Source organism: Agelaius tricolor, unplaced genomic scaffold (assembly GCF_023055355.1).
Source record: "Agelaius tricolor isolate 1412-34295 unplaced genomic scaffold, bAgeTri1.0.p SCAF_14, whole genome shotgun sequence".
In the NCBI taxonomy this organism is placed as follows: domain Eukaryota; kingdom Metazoa; phylum Chordata; class Aves; order Passeriformes; family Icteridae; genus Agelaius; species Agelaius tricolor.
This window is the reverse complement of record NW_027269274.1, coordinates 3830404-3854334: the sequence shown is the minus strand read 5'-3', so window position 1 is coordinate 3854334 and position 23931 is coordinate 3830404. Positions and strand designations below refer to the sequence as shown.

The 23931-nt window shown below is 44.9% G+C and overlaps 2 protein-coding genes across 10 annotated transcripts in view; one reads left to right on the top strand and one right to left on the bottom strand.

Annotated features, from left to right (window-relative positions):
- EIF4E3 (eukaryotic translation initiation factor 4E family member 3) overlaps window positions 1-21953 on the bottom strand; it is a 26060-nt gene extending 4107 nt beyond the window's left edge. For 3 of the 9 annotated variants that reach the window (XR_011681117.1, XR_011681121.1, XR_011681122.1), the window contains exon 1: window positions 263-3241. Coding sequence is in view for 1 of the 9 variants with exons in the window: in XM_071439342.1 (XP_071295443.1) it covers window positions 263-323; window positions 1270-1412 (204 nt within the window). In the remaining 8 variants the exon portion in view is untranslated. The other 6 variants (XR_011681119.1, XR_011681123.1, XM_071439342.1 and 3 more) reach the window with 5 other exon arrangements.
- Window positions 21120-23931, top strand: GPR27 (G protein-coupled receptor 27). Its single transcript, XM_071439341.1, has one exon. The coding sequence runs from the start codon at window positions 21729-21731 to the stop codon at window positions 22869-22871; it is 1143 nt and encodes a 380-aa protein (XP_071295442.1). The 5' UTR covers window positions 21120-21728; the 3' UTR covers window positions 22872-23931.

Below are 23931 nucleotides of genomic sequence, written 5' to 3'. Positions count from 1 at the left end.
ACCATGTTCCCAAATTGAAACATTGTAGCTTTCATTATTATTTGTAATACATTGCCAAATGTTATCTAAAGCAAGGGATATGTAATTATTGGAAAGTAAACTTCTGCTCTTTGACTTTAAAAGGTTATGAAAGTTAAAGTAGTGTTTGGTTGTTGTGTTGGGTGATGTAAGAAGTAAAAACCTTTACAACAGCTTTATCAAACAGAGTTTAAAGAAACTCCCTTATTAAACAAGGTTTGAGTAAAGAGTCAATGTAACATACCGTACTTTCTTTAGGGACCTTCATTTTCCATATACCTCCTTTGGCATTGCTTTTTTCTTCCCTGTTATGGGAAATAGATTAGTGAAAATACACATTCAAATCCACATCTAGATAACCCTATGTTTGTGGTTTAATTTTCCCAGAAAAATCCCATCTGAAATGCAATTACTAACTCCAGGCAGCATGACTCTGACTTCTGACATCAGAGATAATTCTTTCATTGTTCATATGAAGTGTATCTCTCAACACCTAATCCTTTTCCTAAGTTTTGTGAGTTGGAAAACGCTTGTATTTTCCCTGACTACAGACCGTCTTTGAAGTGGCTGCACACTGCATGGGAACAAGCCACAAAACAATTTTACATTTTACTATGGTAACCTTTAATTTTGGAAAACCTCTGGCATATTTTCACAGAAGCAGCTTTTTACTCTTCCGTTTATTCTGTTTAATAAAAGAACATGAGCACACTTCATTTCAGTTTTGTGACAGCTAGAAATTAATTGCCCTTATTAAAAAAAGACTGGAGCTGCTGAAGGTCAGGGCAGATGTAACCATTAAACTGCCTTGTAATGACAAAGGCACAGAGCACTAATCTGTGAGCTTCTCAAGTTTATTCTGTCACAATGCTTTTTCTAAGACTTTAAATTAGGGCTTCTAGTTTCCTGTGAAGGCCATATTAAAAGAATAACCTAAAAATTCGTCTTTGGATTATCTATACCCAGTGTGATTCATATAGATTTGTCAGGATCAGTGGTCTCCCATCAATCCTGACAGATTGTACATTTACATCCAGAGGTGGACAGTGAAGTTATAGTCTGTGTTTTAATAAAGACTCTTTGGTACAAGTCACTTTTAAACTGAACAAGAACCTCGGGGTTTCTTTCATTGGTCTCTTGAGTTCAGGTGTTTGCAGCCAACAGAAACAAGACCCTCCTGTCCCAAACCTTTCACTCGTTCAAGTTATTCCAGTGCCCATTCCCAGAAACGTCTGATGACAGCACACGTACCAAAGCGGGCGCCTTTCTCCCCGCATTAAATGGTAGCTACATCTCAGAGGCAAGTTTGTCACAGGAGGAATGTTGTTGTAGACACTCCAGAAATCCTTGAAAAGGAAAAATATTAGTTGCATTAACATAAGAGAGTGTTTCATGCAGATTTATTTCCTTGCTAATTTCCTCTGAACCAATTACACATCCTTCTCCTAGAGAACGGGCACCTTCTATGTTATAATAAAATGCTGTGAAAGGAACTTCTTACAGAATCATTTCTACTTTTATTTTTTTTAGATGCCAATCCTGCATATGTGAAAATGGAAAAAAAGGGAAGCAGTATAAATGTGGATTATCCTTTTGAATCCGGAGGGAAAAAATCATCAAAACCAGAGTTACACTGACTATGTCAGAACAAACCAGCACATAAAACTTCCTTAGCATATTAAAAAGATATATTTATATCAAATATCCACCTTGCTTCACTTAAGACTTCACTTAAGCATCATTATGATTATCCTGAGTTACAAAAACACCACAAACAATAATGCTGGTGAACTAAATGTCTAACCAACAACCAACTAGTTTGTCTGAGTGAAAGGTTTCAACCAGATGCAAAGAACCTGAAATGCACATGTTAATGCAGGAGTGGGGAAGAAATGCAAAGATTCAAATTACCAGGAACCATTGGATTATTTCCCAATGTTTCTGCTGGTAAAAGCAGAAGCTGTCAGGGAGGTTTGGGGTGGATAAAAAGTCACCCAAAAGCAGAGTGAGCAACAGGGAGGGATGATTGAAAAGATTCCAATCTCTTTACTCTTTATCTAACAGTTGGGAATAGAAAGGATTTTTAAAGACATAAATTGCATCAACATGTGGTGATGCTATATTAATCATTAGTGCAACTCATTAAGTATTATCTAGACACAATATGTAAGTATTATCTAATACATTAAGTAATATCTAATTCTTAATCACTAGTACAACTTTAGAAACAAGGATTGCAACATTATGTGATAAAATTTTGTGGCCCTTGGCAACTCTGCCTAACAGCCATTACCTCTACCCAGCCACAAGAAGAAATTGAAGACTACTAAAAATATGAAAACTTGGTATGGAATACCCATTTCAACTATGGTCTTACTCTTAAATGGTTGTGTACCCAAACCCTAAAGCTACTTGCAGAAGAGGGAGCAGAGAGTACACTGGTACATGGCTGTGGAAACATTTGAGAGCTCTTTTTGTCCTGAACTAGGGACATGGTTTGGAAATCTCATGCAATGTACAAAGTTGTGCAGACCTTCATGAGAAAGCCTTATTTAAAACTTCAGTAGACTGCTACAGGTGTGCTTCTCAAAGAGAAAGGTCTGGCATTACCCTAAAATTTCAGAGATATAGTGAAATAGTCGGCTTAGCACTAAGGTGAGACAAATGTCGCTTTGCTACACATGTCATGCTAACTGTGGTATTAAAACAGAAATACAATTTTATTTGCAAGAGATACCCACTGCTAGGCAATGGCAGATGACACAGACATGCAGAATTTCTTACTGCTGCAAGTATTACACAGTTTAAGGGTCCTTTAATTCAGTTTGCTAGAATATTTTTTTAAACATACTCAAGGAAAGAAACCCCACCCAAAAAAAGCCACATGCTGCAATTTTTAGTCTTTGTGCAATTAATTTCTGTACTAGAAAAAGCAGAAAAGGCTGGAAAGATATTTAAAATACATCAAATATTCAATGTACTAGCAGAAACACAGGAAGGTTTAAGAATCCACATGCCCAATCCAATATTCCTCCTCCTTTCCCCATCCAGAAAGCCAAATGAAATGCAAACACTGACTCAGAAATACAAACACACAACACCAGGACCACTCACGTTTCACACCTCAGGTAAGCAAAGCCACAGGTGTGACTCATCCTAGGAGGAAAAATGAAACTTGAGGTGTGAAGTTACATTAATAGCATGTGGCAGCTCCTGTAGCAGAGCCAGGCGCCTTACCTGCACTGTTTGTACTGTATATATCTTCTTCAAATTTAATGCACATTCAGCCACTGTTGTACCAGGAAGTGACCTTGAAGACAAAGCACTGATTAATTAAAATATTTATTTTATCAAGGAGGTGGAGAAGGGAGATGGAGAAGGAATGTGAATTGCATGAGTGTGAAGTTGAAATGTTCACATGTCAAAGGGGAAGTCCAACTCCAAATTATCACGAATCATTTAAAGATAGGAGTTAAAGTTCTTTAATACTTGTGAATAAATTAATATTTTCCAGACAATTCATAAAACTAAACAGAAGTATCAGGAATTTTAGCCAAGCAGCACAGTGCTGCCCTCAGAGCTACCACACACCATCAAAGCTCTGCTGTTCACAGGCTACCAGAAGGGAACCGCATTATCATACCCCGGAATTATTTTCAATTGCATTTAATACACCCCAGCCCCCGTTTTTAGCATTTTAAGGCGCTGCCGGTGCTTCACACTTTGAAAATGAAGCTCATCCGCACGCCTTGTGCCGCCGGGCCCTCAGAGCGGGCCGCTAGGTGGCGCAGGCGCACAGCCGGCGGGGCAGCGGGCACGGCGGGGCGCGGGCACGGCGGGGCAGGCGGGCACGACGAACACGGCGGGGCGCGGGCACGGCGGGGCAGGCGGGCACGGGCATGGCGGGGCAGCGGGCACGGCCGCACCTTCCCTCAGCCCCGCACCGCCCTCACCAGCGGTCACACCCGCCACGAGCTCCTCGCTACCCCTGAAGGGTGGGACACGCGCATGGCCTGAGGGGAAGCACAGGTCCCACAGGTCGGGCTATGGCACCCAACGCACCCGGGGAACCTCCACGACTCCAGGCAGTTCTTTCACACTGGCACTGATGCCTTCAAGCCACATTTACCATCAGCATGCCCTGTAAAGCCAAGACATCCTTGAGCATCCAGTGAGACAGCCTTGGGCTGGTCTCACTGCCAGACAGCCTGGTACACCAGGCGTGGTTCAGCTTCTGTAGCTCACCCTCACGCTGACCATCACCAGCTCCCACCTGGAGCTGCTCCTCTCCCTCTAGGGCCTTCAGGGGAAGCCATAAGAGGAGTGGTTGAGGTCACTTGGTCTGTTCAGCCTGGAAGAGACTGAGGAGAGATCATTGCAGTCTACAAGTTCCTCGTGAGGGGCAGCAGAGGGGCAGGCACTGTGGTGACCGCTGACAGGACCCAAGGGAATGGCTGGAGCTGGGCCAGGGCAGGTTTAGGCTGGGTATCAGAAAAAAGTTCTTTCCCCAGAGGGTGGTCAGGCACTGACCATGTTCTCCAGGGAATGGTCACGGTCCCATGGATGCCAGAGCTCCAGGAGCACTTGGACAATGTTCTCAAGCACAGGGTGTGCCCCTTGGGGATGGTCCTGTGCCGGGTCAGGAGCTCAGTGATCCTCATGGGTCCCTTCCAACTCAGGATACTCTGTGATCCTTTAAGCACACACAGCACCAGCTGCATCCCATCATCTGAAAGGTCTTTTCCAACCTAAATGGTTCTATTTATAATCTTTTCCATGATTCTTCAGTGTGTGAGACATGGGACGGTGCATCCCACACCCCCAGAAATCCCTGTGTTCCTATCACTGCACTAACATCCTAACACCCACCTTACAATTCCCAGCACACAATCCCACAGGCACAATTTTGGGGGAATGAGGTCAATATCGCTAAGGCACATTCAATTTCTTAGAACTAGAAACATTTTTCTTTCCCTTCAGAAGCTGAAGTAGGATTTCTAAAGAAAAACGAAGATCAAAGACAAAAGCAACCTCCCATTGTGTCTCAGAAGAGGAAACAAAAATGTGTAAAATTACTAAATCTGGAAACAGAAGCAAGAGAGCAGGTTTAAGGAAACAGAAGAAAACGCAGCTATTGCTTGGGTACCAGCTGAAGAAAGGATAAAAGCAAACCAGATCTCAGCATCCCTCCCTGATACATCTGATCAGCATGAAATATGTCCAGGGAAACACTGAAGTTACTCTCAGTTGTTACAGATATAATTGAAGCTCTAGGCAAACCCTAGATATTCATGTAGAGGAAGAAATTTAATATGCAAAACTCCTGAAACAGCATCACATCTTCAAAAGTCTAATAATAGCTCTAAGGTTTTTTCAAGGCTCCTATTAAAATAAGCTGCTTTAAAAATACATACAAAACCAGCAGAAAAATACCTCCCAAGTTTTTCAGTATAAAACAGGCAAACTCACATCTGCTTTACTATTTGCCAGTTAATTACCCGAACTAAGAGCACATTACCATGGTGGAATTGGCAGGAAACAAACAAAAAAAATCAACAAGAAATTGCCATGGCACAGCTGGTAGTCCAGTAGCTCATGAACTATCAGAGCTCACATGAAAAAACTGATAAAACCAGCAACAAAAAAAAATCTGTCATCGACACGATAAAAGGAATTGTCATAGTAAGGTTTGGAGGTCTGGGATTTTTTCATGTATGTGTTTTGGCATTTTTTATGTACACTTTACACTCAGCATTAAAGAGCAAAAAGATAAATTTACAGTATTTTACAGAAACAGAGCCAGTCAGATTACTTTTGAAAGCACACAAAAAAGGTAGTAAGTTTAAACAGGCTTTAAAACTTATCAAGTGATCTAACTATTTGTCAGTAGAGAGAAGTGGATTCACAACCAACTACCCCTTGTTCTTTTCTTGCTAACCATACTAGCACCTCTCTACTAAGGTTTGTTCCATGTAGAATGGAACACAAACAGCCAAAACCTGAGAAATTTTACCTCTTTTTGTCTCACCCCCCTGCCCAAAAATTTACCTCTCTTCTGGACTATTTCTGCCACTGGTGGCTTAGCAGTCACCAAGGCATCTGGCATTACCTATGCTGTACAACAGACACTATCATCACTTGATATCCTGGTGCTGATACTGCCACTGAGTTGCTTCAATAGTAAGGTCTACTCAAACAGAAGATTAAAATGTATTCTCCAGCCATAGCCTTCAAAGGTTACCTAGATCATCATGGTAGCCATTTAACACATTTAAAGCCATTTAAAAGAGCAGCTAAGACAGGTAGACAGAATGTACCACTTCAAGGTTATAAAATGGTTCATTTTGATAGTTGCAAATAATGTTTTCCAGAGAAACTGTGACCAGCTGGCAGAAAGCACCAGCCAACCAGAAAATTACCTATTTTAAAAGTTATGGTGAGTGACCATTTATTCCTAGTACCCTGCCTGGTAAGTGCTCCAGGCCCACCAGATTACAGTGTTATTTCAGCCTGGAAAGTGTAAGTCACTTATGGATATGAGCATGAGCACCCAAATGTTTTTATCTGAAAAACAAACAATCAAGCAAAACCAAAATCCTACTAAAACAAACAAAATTGAGAAAATTATGATGCATCAATTTAAAAGTTCAGGATCATTTGCTTCAGAATTTACACCTGCACAAATTTGGTTTAATGCATGAGTATAAGGCAAGGACAGTATTTTAATCAGACAGACAGAAGAAAAAAGCATTGACTTTCCTACAAAATTCCAGACTGCTGACAAATCTGAACTGTAGTGTTTCTGTTTCATCCAGAAACTCAGCAGATCCACAGAGATGACCACTCAGAAGTTCTGTGCCTTGAAACCCATGAAATTGGGATTTATTTTATTTTTAGTTGAGTACACATTTTCGGTTAAGTTTAAATTAAGTTAGCAGAAATGACAGATGATTTTCAAGTGAAAGAATCTGTAGAAATTCCTATTTCTGTAACTCTCCATCAAAAACTTGCACTTTAAGGTAGGAGTAGTGAGACGATTGTGAACTTTACTAAAAACCTCAGTACACATGATACTACAAAACAAGCCCCTGCAAATATTGACCCTTGAAATGAAGCCATTATTGGATTCTTCCCATTCAGATAATACTGCCATCAACAATACAAATAATCCAATATGCCCTACTGACCTGTCAGTTACTGCCATGGTGAACAACTCATTTCCAAGAACTCAACAGGCCCTGCTAATCCCCACGAGCACAGGAACAGGAAGGAGCTGGATCACGGCACCAGCCTGGCACTGACAGATCCTCTGGGGGTGGAAATACTTGTTCTGTCACCACTTCACCTACAATTATGCATCTGGGTTTCCCATGGAGAGTCTGCACATAAAATATTTCTGTGCTTCTCCTGGTCTGCCTGTTTAGTGCCCTGTGATGTTACTGCATCGTCAGAACATTTATAGGAGAAAATTTAGTGCAGTATCAGGACTAATTGAGCTGCCTAATCAGGCCAGACCCACTGTACAGCATCTCGTGGTGAATCACACAGGAACATGGAAAGAGAAATAATCTCCACAAAATGAGTCCTAATGCCAGCTTTCTTTGCTACTCTTTCATTATTCCAGCACGAATAAAGAACAAAGGATACAAAGATAAATTCCATTGTTTTATCCATGAATAAACCTCCAGGTGGTTGCGCTTATGTTAATTTCTGATGCTGAACTGTAGCTTTTCTGTTTTTCTGAAAAGAATTAAGTATAGAAGTTGTTTCATATGTGCTCACACTGGCCTTTGTTACCCAGTAGGAATCTCATCACAGCTTTAGTGGAAGCTTTAAAAGCTGCCAAGCAGTTTTGAAAATACCCCTGTAAGTGCTTAGCCACAACTGCTTTTGGTATAAATAAGCAAAATATTTATTTACAACGCATAAAGTCAAAAACATGCTGTGGCAACTAAAGAAATCTGGTAATCCATTCTGAATACAAAGACTGATTTCAAGCCATCAAAGCCTGTCAAAATGCACTTACTGGATTGAACATTCTTATAATATTAACCATCATTTTTCATTGTAAGCCACCTACTCATAAGCTGTAATAGATGAAATAGATGATCCTAAATAAATAAATTTTGCTATAGGGAAGAAGGGAAATTATTAAGTTTAGTTTCAAATATCTGATGTGTTCAGTTAGGAAGATTAACACATTATTAAAATGGTTCAGTTATCAAAATGCATCTACTCAGCTTTATAAAGATTTCATCTACAACATACAGAGGGAAAAATCAGCACATAAGGACAATACCTTATGTAAGAATATTTTGTCTTTCCTGGAGTAGACAAATAACACTGCTTATTTGACAATGTTTATATGCACATGCTTCCCCTCACAAAGTTACTGAAGAGTTAAACTATTCTTGCAAGAGAATTAAGATTATCTAAAGGGCATTGTTTGAAGTCAGGCAAGAAAACAGGGCAAGCAGGCCATGATCCTGCAAAATAATGGGAAACTGGGAGGAGACACAGCCAGGACAGCTGACCCCAGCTGACCCAAGGGATATTCCAGACCATCTGACATTGTGCTCAGTATATAAACTGGGGGAGGAGGAGGAAGGAGGGATGCTTGGAGTGATGGTGTTTGTCTTCCCTAGTCACGTGGGATGGAGCCCTGCTCTCCTGGAGGTGGCTGAACACCTGCCTGCCCATGGGAAGCACTGAATTAATTCCTTGTTTTGCTTTGCATGCATGTGCAGCTTTTGCTTTCCCTATTAAACTGTCATCATCTCAGCCCCCTACTTTTCCAGCTTTTACCCTTCCAATTCTCTCCCCGATCCTGCTGGTGGGGGAGTGAGCGAGCACCTGTGTGGTGCTTGGGTTCTGTCAGTGGGGTTAAACAGCACTATGTGATACCCAGGCTAAGTGACACTTGGGATTTGCAAAGTTTATTACGTAGGATATTTGCATCATGTCTACATGTACATCAAAAATATAACCATCTTCACAGCTTTGTATTTGCACAAATATCACACAGACCCAAATCCCATCAAGGGATGGTTTCAAGTGCATAAGGTGGTTTGCTATCCAGCACAGCCCAGTCTTTGATGGTCATGTCACTTGACTTTTCCTTTTGTGCAATCCCAGTGTTGATTGTGCTACACAATATAGTGACCAGATTGGTAATTCTTATATTTTGTTATATTCAGTAATGCATATTGACTCTTCATTCTAAAAAATAACTATAAAGAAAGACTATACAATGTAGAAAACCTAAGAAGGCAACCTTTCCTTTCAGAGCCAGAAGCCACTAAAAGCAGAACCAGAGTCTTCCTGAGATAAGCACGAGTGTAAAGAGCTACCAGCATGAATCAGCCTCCCAAGGTGGCACCAAAAGCCCCTGCAAGCTTGCTGAAATTCCCCCTGCTCCCTAACATCACTGCAGGCAAGAATCCTACCAATGAGACACGTGGGTACGAACGTGGAGATCTGTAGAATGGACAAAATAAATAGCAGATCTAAACTCGTGTTTTCCAAACTTCTATCACTTGACCTTGGAACATTTTAAAAAGGAAATCTCATTTATCCGAAGAGTAAAACACCTGCCAGCTTCTCTGCATCTTCTTTGGAACTGCTGACCTGCAAGCATTTGAGGATCACAGATAGGATCTTTTTTTGTCAAACTGGTGAATAATATTCCCCCAAAGCTTTCATCATGCTCATTTTCCCAAGGCATTTACGGGGTAAGATAGCAGAGAGAACTATCAGATGGTTGCTATTTAGGACACAGATACCAAGAAAGGCTTAGCACTAACAGGAAATGCAGATACCCTGTGACATCCCCCCTGTGTGGGATGATGGCAATGAACCAGGACCTGGCCACAGGATGCCAGCCTCCAGATGTTCAGCCTGTGCCAAGGCATTCACAGAAACAAGTGCTGATGTAGATAAAATAAAGGCATTTACTTCTAAAGCAGGAGATGGATCCAGTGCCGCTATGATAAAAGCAAGGCCGTGAACCCCAAGGGTAGCACATCACTAGTTGCTACAGAAAGTACCACTTAGCTGATGGATATTTATTTTAACAGCATGACTTAATGAAAAGATATGTTTTAGAGATCTTAAAATTGTATGTCATGGATCTCTCTCACAGTAATTTAATAGAAAGAGATAACTATGTATCCATCTCAACAGCTATTTATCTTTAAGTGTCACTTCTTCCTGCTTTTCTCTGCAAGTACAGGGTAAAATGTAGCAGCAGTCAAAAATCAATATCATCTCCTGAGGAAACAGCACTGCTCCACACTAGGTACTACTGAAGTCAGTCAAAAAAGTGCCCACAGTTATATTCTACAGAAAGTCCAACTGATACAAGCCTAAGCCTTCATCAAATCTCTGTGGATGTACCAATAAATGTCCCAGCCACTTCTGTGGGGCTCTGCAGAGAGATGGGAACTTCCACAGACAGCAGTAAATTAAGATCACGGTTCCATTTCTTATCTGCTTTTTAATACCTTAAATTATTTTTGATTGTATAAAACATGTCAAATTTGCAGTCATTCTAGTTTCCTGTCATTATTCTATCCCTGTTACTGGTAAACAAAATACAGTTTTGTGTATTTATGGTCCCCCATTTTTTTTCTTATATATACACTCTTGGATTTATAAGTTAAGAAACAGTACTAATTAAATGCATTTACATGTGATGTGAAAAAATAAAATAAAAATATGTAGAATAACTGACTTTTAAGCATCTAAAGCATTGTGGAATTCTTAAGAAAAAGAAATGAGAGGACTCAGGAACTCAAAATGGATTTTAACTGCTGACACTGATTATAAGAAATAGACATGCTTATCTCCACATGGCTTATGTAAACAAACAGACCTGGTTGGTAACTTGATTAAACACCAGTTCAAATGATGCTTTTTAAAAACAAAGAAGCAAAAATTCAACTTAGATCCTGAATCTGACCATAACTGCATCACAACTGCAAAAGGAATAATCAGAAATAATTTGTGGGTTTATTTATTAAATTTGATTTGCTGGACCTGAGTTTTCACCAGTTCCTTGTTATTTCTCTGTCACGAGTTGGAAAGTTACCAGAAAAATAACTTAAGAGGAGAATTTTACCAATAGCATGGGGGAGTATATTTAGTGGCAGAAAAGCTGATAAACTTGCCTTCTGGAGCGGGGAGAAAGGAGGGTTAGGGTTACACCTAGGGTTAGGGTTTTTAAAGCAGAAAGCCCTGACCTCCAGGCACACTGCAGCTGCAAAAGGAGTAAATACATATTTTTTTTATATATCAAAAAAATAAATTGAATAGTTCTTACTCAACTTATGTACTAAAAATAAGTCAGCTTTGGCCAGGACACTGTAGAAACTTTATCCTGAAGAGTGAAAACAAAAATGAAATAGAAAATTGGCTCCAAAATTACTCTCATGGAAACCACTGTGCAGACTTTCTGGAGCAGCATCCAAAGGAAGGTGGTTTAACATCTCCCAAGGGACCAAGATTCCTGATTGCCCAATAGAAGCTGAGCATTAACAAAAAGGCAAACAAAAGTTGAACCTTACCCTTAAAGTTGTTACATAACTGAACATTCTGTAAAATGCTTCATGGGAAGGAGATGGCATCTCACGACCTCCTGTGAAAATGGAACAGGAGCTTACTAACTTCTGGGCCAGGTGATCCTAGATTTCTCCAGGCTTTCTAATTACAGTTAATAAAGGAAAAAAATTGGTCCAATGGTATATTAAAAGCAACTGCCAGATATGAGCATGAAGAAGGCAGTACCTACCCCAAGGTAATGTATAAGTTGGAAAGACATCAGTCTTTCCAGGATCCTTGATGCATTCCAGAATCACAGCTCTCTCTGGTTACCAGCACTTGTGAAGGAAGGCTGAGCCTCATCCAAAACCCTTTACAGTTAAATAAGAGCAAAGATTGACTTCATCATGCTTTAGATTAGATCTTTATTTCTTTACCTAGCCATCTTTGGGGAGCTGAACTGGCTTAACCCAGCATCCAGCCCATGCAACAGGTATTAGGAGACTGGAATTTCTTACTTAGCTTTGGACCCTGGGCTTCTGCTTTCATCCTTCCCTGTTCCCCACATTTGGAAAGCACTGGGGCTCTCTGAGGTGCTGAAGAGATACCCAGCAAAGGTGAGGTCAGGAGCATAAATGAAAGAAACCTGACAGGTCTCAAAGTTACATGTTGGAAACAAACTCCAAACATCTTGCTTTTTTCTGATTTCTAGTAAAATATCTGCAGTGTTTCACTTAGATATTGCTTCCCCAAACATGAGGATCCCAAAATAGCACCATCCTCAATGCTATTCTGTGTCATAATGTTATTGGCACCACATCTGGCACTGGCTTTGATGTGGAACATGAGCTTAAATACTGATCTCTTTTCTACAGGCTTCCCAGTGTACAGCTGAAGGAAACAATGTGCAAGAGTCACATGCTACACACTGCACAAACCATGTTAGCCTGGACTGCAGAGTGAGTCTGGGATGGAAACCCCTCACTACTCTGGATATTGTAAAAAATAAGTACATTCTAACAGATGAAAATTACAGGATATAGTGTTTTTATACAAGCTCGCTGCTCTATGGTTCAGCTCACAGGGACCATTTTCTGCATCACACCAGCACATTTGGTACCTGTCCAAGCCAGCAAAGCAAAGGCCCCCTCTGGAAATAAACCACTAGAGGGAGACTGACTTCAGCAATGGAAGACCCACAGGGAGAAAATCCTGCACATCCATTAAGAAAACCGACAAGATTCACGTCACATTTGCTCTTTGTGTTTCTTCTTCACACAAAAAAGTGGCTGAAATTAAAGGGTCAAGTTTGGCTTCATCAAGGTAAACTGAAGGAGCATCATGTAAATGGGATCAGGCAGTCACGTGTTCTACTGTTTGTAAGAGAGGTTAGGCCAACTCTATTTAAAAAAAAAAAACAACAAAAAAACCACACCAAAAAATAACCCAGCCACTGAAAATACTAATAGCTGTATCCTAGCAACATCACAGATTCCATGTGGACTTTGTTCTGGAGTCTACAGTCCTATTTCATCAAAATTATTGACTTTCTCAAAGTCTCTAAACGACCATCAAAAAAACTGTTAGTGCTTAAAAAATACAAACATTTAATTAGTCACATTAATAAGAAAAAACTAAGAGCAGCATTGCGTGCTAGTGCTCCCTTTTCATGGAGCTCAATTTAGCTTCCTTTGAAATCAGTGTCAAAATTCCCACTTTATTCATTGGTAGCAGAGCCTCTCCTTCGAGGAGAGAAGCTGGAAATGGCCCTGCAGAACTTGGCAGATGAGGTTTGTTTCCAGGCTGAGCTCACACATTGCACGGATAGAATTCATACAGCTCTCTGTGATCCTCCCAGTGATCATGTCCTTATTGCAAAGGTAAATCAATTGGCATGCCAGTGGCACCCAGAGCCTTTCCACAAGGCTTCTGTGCTATGCCTATAACCAGTGTCCTTTTTTCCCCCTAAGCTTTGTTTTTGTTTAACCCCAAAAAACTTTTTTAAGATCTCAAAAAATGTGGAATCCTGCTGGGTCTTCCCAAAGGCCCAGGCCCTGCTTCTCTCAGGTATGAAGATTTCAGGTTCAACACAGCTCTGAGAGGTTTTTTCTCATCAGTCCTGCATCACTGAAGTGAACTTTGTTAAATAAAAAACAAAGGAAAAAGGCCAAATAAATAAAAAATGAAAGAACCCAGCCCTTCCAAAGAAAAGCCCTTTGCACAAAAGGAATGCCTAAGAATAAACCCAATCCCAAAGAAATAAGCTTTTACCCTTATCAACTTGCATGATGATCCAAGGAATCCTGGGCATTTTGGCATATAACTCAGGGTTTAGGCAGACTCAGATTTTGGTCACAATTTTCACTCGGATCCAAAGTACATCACAGCTTTTCTGACAGTTTTCATCTGTTATTCCGAGCTCTGCTTCAACAAGTTAGCAACACCTTTTACCAGAGAGAAAGCACTATTAAAAGAATATTTTTCTTTTCATCATTCTGCCTTAAAAGTTCAGTTGATAGGATAGTGTGGTGAAAAATATTTCTAACACTTTACTTAGCCCACAAAGTTGGTTGAGACCCACCAACACTTTAAAACTGCAAAGCCTTTTAATGTGCTATTCCTACAGTTCAAAGTGAAATGACAAGAGAACGCCTTTGTTGAAGAAGTGATTTAAATACAGAAGGGTCAGTTAATGGCATTCAGCTCGTGAGCATGAATCTGGTGATGGCTGGATTTGAATTCCAGGCATGGCACTGCACTGTCTGTGCTGCTCCAGCAGCGGTGGTGGAGAGCTTTGAGCTGACCTCACGGTGTCACAGGAACACTGTCAGATCATCACTCCAACACCCCAGCAGGGGTGTTATCTCCACAGACAACACCCATTTAACTATGAATTTAGCATTCAAGCAGTGCTCATGGACTCTCTGGTACAGATAAATCTCATCGTTTTAGTCACACCAAAGGTTTTACTTTGCTCATCCTTTCGTTTCTGCCAGCTGTGGGGGGAAGGGGCCACAGGCAAGGAGAGGATATCCATTTGCACTGAGTGCCAAAATAAGGGAGTAGTTCTGGCTTCATCTAAGCTGTGCAGTGTAAACCAGCAGGAAAGGTAACAAATAAGGACAATGGAGCAGCAAAGAAATAATATTTCAGATTTTATCTACTCAAATTAAAAGATGGTATCAGAAGGTACTTCCAGCATCTCAAATAACTCACTGTGATGACCAGATTAATTCCAAAGCTGCTCCAACAAGAGCAACTGAATAAAAATTTGAGAGTTGCATGCCAAATTCTGCTCCTAGTTATGCCTTGAAAGAGAGCTGTTTGGCTACTTTATACCTGGGTTAAAAGGGAGGGAAAAAGTAAAATACACAATAAGGATAGAGATGCTTTGACTAGCCAAGCGGCTTTGAAGGCTCTCCCTAGCATTTTGTAGGAGTAGCAACCTCAGCCTGTTGGCCATTTGCTATGGGATTGCTTTTGATGGTAGACACTGCAGACAATGAGTGGAGAACAGCAAGGGCTGAATTCATACGTAGAAAATAAAAACTTACCTTCACACTGGCTTTGCAAGTGAACTTTCAGTTGTGCATTACCTCAATTTTTTTTTAACCCAGTGAATTTTCTGGACAGATACTCACGGCAGGTCTATTCAAAAGCAAAGAGAGGATAGCAATGGAAATAATTTGGCTCACGACCAACATAGCCACCTTTTGTCCTGAAGCTGCCCACACTGTCCGTGGTGAATTTCCTGTTGGGTGCCAAAGGCCATTTCACTGTGATGAGGGTGGTGGATTCATCCTGTACAGATGAGACAGCACAGCCTCAGTGCAGGGAATGGAATGTGCTTTGTGAGGGTTGAAGTCACACACAGGCAGATGTGACAGCCGTGTGTAAAGCCTGGTGTTGCCTGCTTGTCCCACTGCCTGGTTTTACCTCACCCTGTGGAGAGGCTGCAGTGTGCACATGTATACCTGGAATCAGGAACACATTTATTTCAGGGCTTCACAGCCCTTGCTGCTAACGAAGAACTTGGGCCCGAGAAGCACCGCAGCAGCAGAGCCAAGGGCTGGCAGTGCTCCTGAAGGCAATAAGCTGCTTATCTCTGGCCTAAGGAGTTTATAGCACCCATGTATCCCCAAAAGCTCATTAGCTCTTCAGCAAGCAGCTGAGACATTAGATGCACAAGCACAACAGCAGTGGCTTGAGTTTGCTAGAGCACAGATAAAACTTCTGGGCTTGGCTAGTCTGCAGCAGGCTGGTTCAATAGCCTGAAGCAATCCCACTTATGTATAAACTGGAGAAAGCCTGATCTTGTGAAATGCTCCTTACTGTCTGGCTTTGCTGGTAGGAGTGTGTGTAGCTAAAACTCAGCCCTGCCATGAGGCTGCATCCGCCTCCCTGGTACCCACCAAGAGCCAGAACTGGCATCTGGCAGCATCCCCTACCACGTGCCCTGCCACAGCCTCACATTGCATCTGCTTCTCACTCACCCTGCACTCCTCCATCACTCCCTGCCGCTGGGACAGAGGGTGGGAATGCAACCCAAGCAGCTGGCCTGCATCTCATGGAAGACAACTATAGATACAGGAAGAGAAGGACAGGAAAATCTGTGCCTGGGGAGATTTTAAAGGAATGGTTTCTCATAACTATTTTGGCATGTCCATGGGACTGGATAGCAGCTATAAGCTCCTGTACAAAGCCATCATGTCAGGGATATTTCCTGCCTCACAGCAGCTATTCCTCATGTCACAGGGGAGGTCTTCCACAAAGGAGCTGCTTCTGAAGAACAGTGTGTCACCAACAATTCAGCAGGTTAAGTTTAGCAGAGACAGTGATAGAAGTGAACAGGAAGGAGCTATTCTTCCCCTCTGCTTTTCTTCCCTCTCCATTGAGCAAAGCCTTTAAAGACCAGGTCACTCTGCAGAAGGCTACAGAACTTTCAGCAAGTGGCATGCATGGAGGCTTTCACAGCCATGATACCTGTGTCTGGTTATTTCCAGTCAAAATAATCTCCTACTCAATTATGGAGAAGAATAGAGAAGCTCAGCCTGACTCACAATCACATGGGGGAAAAATGAGAGGAGTTGTTCAAGTTCAAAACGTTCATCTTGCTGTGGAGGAGGATTAGTACTGCTGTGGAAGGAGGCTTTCTCTCCCCCTGCAACAGCACAGCACTAAGGGATGGAAAAGACCCGAGTCCACTTCCCTGCTGTGCCAAATATACTCCTCCGTTCTTCCCTCCTCCCTCCCCAGGAGAGCAGATGAAGTATTAAACAGCCAGGAATAAGCCCTTGAAAAATGTGATTGCTAGCTGTCACAGATACCCCTCTGCCACAGATGCAGCTCTGGGACTGCTCGCCTGCACATCCTCCACTGCCATCCAGGAAATCAGGATTCAACAGTGACATTAATAGTCCCATCCACTCTGGTGTCATCTGTACATTTTGCACTACTGTGCTAATAATTATGGGAACAAAACCACATCCAAAATCCTTCATTAGTGTTTTGCTGAGCTCTGCTGGCCCATGCCCTTCCCAGCCTGATGGCAGTGCCCCATCCCCAACCTGGCATCTGGATCCTCTGTAAGCAAGAGGCAGGGTGGAAGTTTTCCAGCATTGGTTTAAATCTGTCTTCATTTCACTGGCAAGTACCATACCTGTGCCCTGGTTACAGAGGGCAAGCCTGGCTCCTGTGCAGAGCAGTTATTTTGGGTAGTACTGTAAATGTTGCAGATTTTAATCTCCTCACACTGTTTTCACATTACCCAGTGCCCAAACATTACCTTAATGTGTCATCTGTTCTGTCATTGCCATGAAGTATTATCATGATCCTTGTAAACACCCACAAACCTGCCTCATTAGCTCCTGACACTCCCTCCTCCCCTTCCAGGGATGACTGATGGCCACCCTTATGCCAATGCCATTCCCTAGGCTGCAACCTCGTGCTTTGCTCATTCTCCCCCTTCTCTAGGGCTCGTATCAGCTCTCTCTCCCATTGCACTGTTGGATTTTAAGTTTCCTTGGCAAAAGGACAGTTTGTGTAGCACCCTGGTCCCTGACTCACTCCACTAGGTGCAAAGATAACACAAATAATGAGTGTCATCCAGAGAACTTTCTGGGAATTACAGGAAGCTGGGAAGGAGGACTTTTAATCTTTTTCTGCCAGATCCAACTGAAGCCTCTGTTATCCCTTTTTGCTCCAGCCTGACCTTTCCATCTCCTTGATTACAAAGCCTGAAAACTTTTCCTTGCCTGAATTATCTGTGACAGCAAAATTGCTTTGGCTGACTGCTCTCACCTGTCCTGCTTCCCTGTGGCGTGTCAGCCATGGTGGAGCTCAGGGATTGTCCTTCAGGCATGTCCAGACATTTCCTACTTCTTCCTTTACATCACACCAGGGACAACACTGATTTCCACTACACTGTTACAGGGCTGCAGGACACTTCTCTTTCCAGAAACGTTATGCAGAGCTCCCAGCCACAGGAACACAAATAAAACCACTAATAATAAATAGACAAGGATTCAGGAAGCACACCATTGACTGATAGAAAGAAGGCAATGTGCCACAGTATTTGCTGCAAGAGTCCCTATTTCAGCTGTCTTTCCCATTCAAGGCAGTGAGAGGAGAACATGAAGAGGCAGCCAATTCAAGTAAAGCACACTGAAAGGTCAGAGGAATCCATCTAGCTTGTGCAGCACCATTTTGTAAGCAGAGAATAGCTCTTCATTAAACTCGTTTTGTGAAAGTGATTGAAGGGAGAAAGGAAAATAGCTTAACACTCTCATTACAATCTCTGGGAATTACCTGTTCCCCACAACTGCTTTGATGGGTCTGGCTTTGCCCAAATCAATAGACACACAGTGTTTCCAGCCCCCAGCAGGGCACTGGAGGAAGGAGCTCTGTGTTTCAGTGTCCACGGTACACCCATGCACAGAGGTGTCCCAGCTTGGCTGGGGGCTGGACACCTGGCAGGACCAAAGATGAAGGCTCTGCCATGTGGATACAGGGACAGTCCCTGCTGCTCCTTTTGACTCTCAGTGGTTGACACTTCCACAGGCACTGCAGTGCCTGCAGGTGGGAAGAGCTCCTTGAGCACCCCAGCAAAGGGGTTACAAAATACCCTATTTCTATTTTATAGTCAAATACTGTAAGTCTGGCACTAATGTCCAAGCTGAGACTGAGTCTGGATGAGGAACTTGTTTGAAGCTGATGGGTCTGATGCAACAAGACATGAAGCAGCCTGAATTGGTGTTGGCTTGCCTGTATGGGGTCACCCAGGTGGGGCAGGAGGGCTCTTCTCCTGGCAGGGTGTAACTAAGAGGCAGAGTTATCCTGGTGGGTCTAATGCCAGGTCAGCCCCTTTAGGAGGTGAGGAGCCTGCTCATATAAAGACTGTTAACCTCCTACCTGCCCTTTATTTTCTTCATTCCTTCTGCCTATCCCTTTAGTTAGTGTCACATCTCTCAGTCAGCCAAATTCTAGGCTCACACCTCCTGTAGCACTATATAACAGCCTCATCAGGGAAGCAGCCCTGGGAAAATGGATGAAGCACCATTCCCTGCCGGCTCTCTTCTCACTACAGGTGGAAGAAAGATGAGCTAGCAATTTGCTGCTGGCCTGGCAAGACAGCAGTGAATTACGGCAGCTCCTGAGCCAGCTCAGCTGCGCTGGCGAGCGTTCAGGGAGAGGAGAAACCCTTCCCACAGGAGCGGAGGAGGGAAGCAGGTGTGTTATTCCCTTTTGTTCGCTTGATGGCAGAGATCACAGAGCTAACACGGGCCAGAAGGGATCCTCGGCTCCTCTGAAAAGCCACATGCCCCCGAGGACAATCGATCCTCGTACTCGTGTTTGGCAAAGCACATTGTCCTGGCAGCCTGCCGTGGCAGAGCCCGTTCCTGGGCTGCACCGGGGCCAGCGACACACGCGGTGTCCCGGCACCTCCACAAAGACAGAGGTGCCAGAGCTGCCAGGGCTGCCGAGGGGACACCGCGAACCCGGCGCTCGAGTCACTGCATGAATGTGAGAAACGCCTGGAAAATTGCACAAAGCACTGAACAACCCGTGGGCAATTCTCTGTCACAGTAAAACTTCGGTGCAAATGAGAAACCTAACAACTGAAAACAGCTCAGATGCACTGGTAGGAAGCAAAAAGCAGCCTCAATTATCTACCACCTATGGGGTTTTTTTTCCCCTCTCAGGATTTCTTTGGTCTCCTAACACTGCAGTAAATAACGGACATAAACCAGATCCTGGGGCAAATTAAGTCCTGTGTGATACAGATTGCCCTCGACACATCTTTGGGCCAAAGTCTGGCTTTAGCTCACCACTGTTAAAATGCCAGGAGTTCAGCAGAGCTGCTCTGGACATCTGGTGGCATGATCAGGGTCAGAGGCTGGTCCCTGCTACATGCAGAAAGACTTTCTGAAACCAGCCAGAAAGATCTGCTCGAAAGATGCTCCACCAACCTTTGCTTTTGGGGCTGATGCAGATGATTTAATTGCTACAGTTTCTGGAATAACGCTGAATTTACTGATGGCTTTTAATAGAATGCTCAAAAAGGATTTCAGACGTGTCCTTCACAAGAGGCCATGAAGGAAACTCAGTAATAGTACGATAATTGCATTAGCATCTCCAGCGAGCCCAGGGCCGTGCGTTGGTGCGTGCCTTACAAGGCACGCAGAGAGGCCTTGCCCTACATACACAGGGATGGCAAAGTGGGAGAGAGAGGACAAGGATCTGCGTCTCACTGGCCTACATTAAACTGCCCATTAGAAACCTGCACCAAAACAGCACAGGTGCATCAGCAGATGCTCTGTGCTAGTCAGGTCAAATGGGGTTTATCCAGCTCACAAAACCTGCCCAGCCCTCCGTGGGTCCTGTGTAACTAAGCCTGGGAGTTGGCAAGCCCCTGAACAACACAGAAACATGGAGAGCATCCTTTTTGATCTTCTTAAGAGCCCTAGTCAGACCCCAAACGACAGGTTCCACAAGGAACCCAAATGTCAGGCTCCTGACTTGCAGAGGCACCTTTTCCTTGATGTTCACACTGAAACATTTGCCCTGTAAGCTTGCTGCAAGCCTCCTTCCCCTCCAAACCCCCCTGCCAAGCAAGGGACAGCACACCCAGATGCTGCACTGCAACAGGTGCTGCTGGACTCGCCTTGCTTGCGAGCAGGAAGTTAAATGGCCATTTAGCATGGGCAAATCTAGCAGAAGCACACTGGTGACTGTGACACGGGTGTATCACTAATGTGTGGCTATACTGAACCAATGCATATGCCATAGGTACCGGTATGCCTGTATATGGGATTACACACACACACACTCACACACACACCTGTTTTATGCCCAGATACACTGTCTCCATCAGCTGTGAACGGCATCACGCTCCCCGGAAGGGGATGCAGGGGATCCCTGCCACGGCCGCTGGAGCCGGACACCTCACCGCCCCCCACCGGACCCCGCGGCTGCCCCCGAGCCCCATCCCGGCACTCGCCCCCGGCGGGAGAAGGGCGGGGGCCGGGGGTCCGGCTGCGGGCGGCTCCGCCCAGCCCAGCCCAGCCCAGCCCTGCTCCCATCCCCGCTGCGGCAGCGGGACCTCCGCGCCGCTCCGCGCCGCTGCGCGCCTGGCACAGCCCCGCGCTCCGCAGGGGCCGGGCTGCGCGGGGGGCGGAGGCGTGGGCGGAGGCGTGGGCGGAGGGACGGAGGAGCAGCAGCAGGAGGAGGGAAGGGAAAAAGGAGGGAGAGAAGGGAGGGGGATTTACCCCATTGTCCTCGGCGGGAGCTGGGCAGAGCCGCCGCCGCCGCTGTGCGCAGGCTCGCCCGGCCCCTCGCCCGGCGCGGAGGAGCAGCAGCCGGCGGTAAGGGGAGGCTCCGCTGCGCTCCGCGCCCCCCCCCCTCCCCCCCAGCGCATCCCCGATGCCCCCGGGGCGGCGGCGGAGCTAGCGCGGGCGCGGGAGCCGCATGGCCCGCGGGGAGCGCGGCGGCAGCGCCCCGCCTCGCCGGGGCGGCCGGGGCGGCGGCGGCAGCGCGGCGGCGGCTGCGGGCATGGGGGCGCCGGGCGGCGCGGCCCTCGGCCCCGGCGCGCTGCCGCGGCGCTGAGCCCCCGGCCCTGAGCCCCCGGCCCTGCCCGCGCGGAGGAGGAGGAGGAGAGGAGGAGGAAGGACCCGATGGCGAACAGCAGCGAGCTGGGGAGCAGCAGCAGCCCGCACCTGCCCAGCGCCGGCGGCCTGCTGAGCGCCTCCGGGCTGAAGCTCGCCACGCTGGGGCTGATCCTGTGCGTCAGCCTGGCCGGGAACGTGCTCTTCGCCTGGCTCATCCTCAAGGACCGGCACCTGCACCGCGCGCCCTACTACCTGCTGCTGGACCTCTGCCTGGCCGACGGGCTCCGCTCGCTCGCCTGCTTCCCCTTCGTCATGCTGTCGGTGCGCAGCGGGGCCGCCTGGCCCCACGGGCCCCTCAGCTGCAAGGTGCTGGCCTTCCTGGCCGTGCTCTTCTGCTTCCACGCCGCCTTCCTGCTCTTCTGCGTGGGGGTTACGCGCTACATGGCCATCGCCCACCACCGCTTCTACGCCAAGCGCATGACGGGCTGGACCTGCCTGGCTGTGGTGTGCATGGTGTGGACCCTCTCCATGGCCATGGCCTTTCCCCCCGTCTTTGACGTGGGTACCTACAAGTTCATCCGGGAGGAGGAACAGTGCATCTTCGAGCACCGCTACGTCAAGGCCAATGACACGCTGGGCTTCATGCTCATGCTGGCGGCCGTCATCGCCGCCACCCACCTGGTCTACATCAAGCTGCTCTTCTTCATCCACGGGCACCGCAAGATGAAGCCGGCCCAGCTGGTACCGGCCATCAGCCAGAACTGGACCTTCCACGGGCCAGGAGCCACCGGCCAAGCGGCTGCGAACTGGACGGCTGGCTTTGGCAGGGGGCCCACGCCGCCCACCCTCGTGGGCATAAGGCAGGCCACCCACAGCCAGATCAAGAGGCTGCTGGTGCTGGAGGAGTTTAAGATGGAGAAAAGGCTCTGCAAGATGTTCTACATGATCACCTTGCTCTTCCTGCTGCTCTGGTCCCCCTACATTGTGGCCTGCTACCTGCGGGTCTTCATTAAGGCCAGCTCCATCCCCCAGGTGTACCTGACCACCTCCGTCTGGATGACGTTTGCCCAGGCAGGGGTCAACCCGATCCTCTGCTTCATCTTCAACAAGGAGCTCAGGGTCTGCCTCCGAGCCCACTTCCCATGCTGCCAAAGCATCCAGAGCACCCAGGGCACCATCCTTTGCGATCTCAAGAGCTTTGGGATGTAGGGGGGCTTTTCTCTTTCTAAAAAAAAAAGAAAGATGGATATAAATTTCCATGTTTCTGCATATGAGCTCAAGAGAGTGTGACCTGTGGGGGACATACTAAACCACCACCCAGCACCCAAACCTTAGGCTGTAAGAAGCTATTTTATTTATTTTTCTATATTTTGCGTATGCTCTCTTCAGAACATAACAGGTTGCTGTCTATGGGAACAGGTACTTGAGCAGAACACCCCCAAACCTTAGGCAGTAAGAAGCTGTTTTTTTCTTTGTGATTGTGTGGTTTTTAAAAACAAAACAGGGCTCCGAGTTTCTGGTCTTGCTTCTAACGTTTCTAAACATGATTCCAACAGATACGGATTAAGGCCATGACATTTTTTTTGTTTCCCTATTCCTGTCTGTTTTGATAAAGGCTTAACAATTTTACTCATGTAATATTTGATAAGGGCCAAGACAATTTTATACTAAAGTTATTTTTGATGACCTCAAGAGGTGTTGTTTTATTATTATTTGATTTTAAGTGAAGAACATGAAGAGGACGTTCCTAATGTGGTCAGAAGTCAGTTTTGGTGGGAGCTGTTGGGTTCATTCATTCTCAAATGGTTTGAGTATTTGAAGCTGTTAGTTATAACTTTTGCTTGACATGCAAACAGTGTAGAACTAATTTCAAATTTTCTTGTTGCACTATTAATTTGGTAATATTTCAGAACTATTTGTGAAACGTGATTTTAAAATACCAACTTTAAAAATAAGCAACTATAGCAGTTTTTAAAACCTAGATTGAAATTCATATTTTACTGCCTTTATAGGAAGTTATCTACAAACCTGGGTAATACTTGTACATTTTGACTGTTTTCTTTAATAAAATATTGAAAACCTTTACTGTATGTAATTGTTTCAGAATGGCAGCATTCTGCTTTGCTGACAAATAACTTGTGTATGTGGAAGGTTGTATGTCTTGTGTCTGAGTAGATTTCACAGCTAAGGTTATTATGGACAAGCACAATCCTTATTTGCTGTTAGATCTCAATTTAGGTGTTTATACCAATAAAAGTGACTAAAGCTA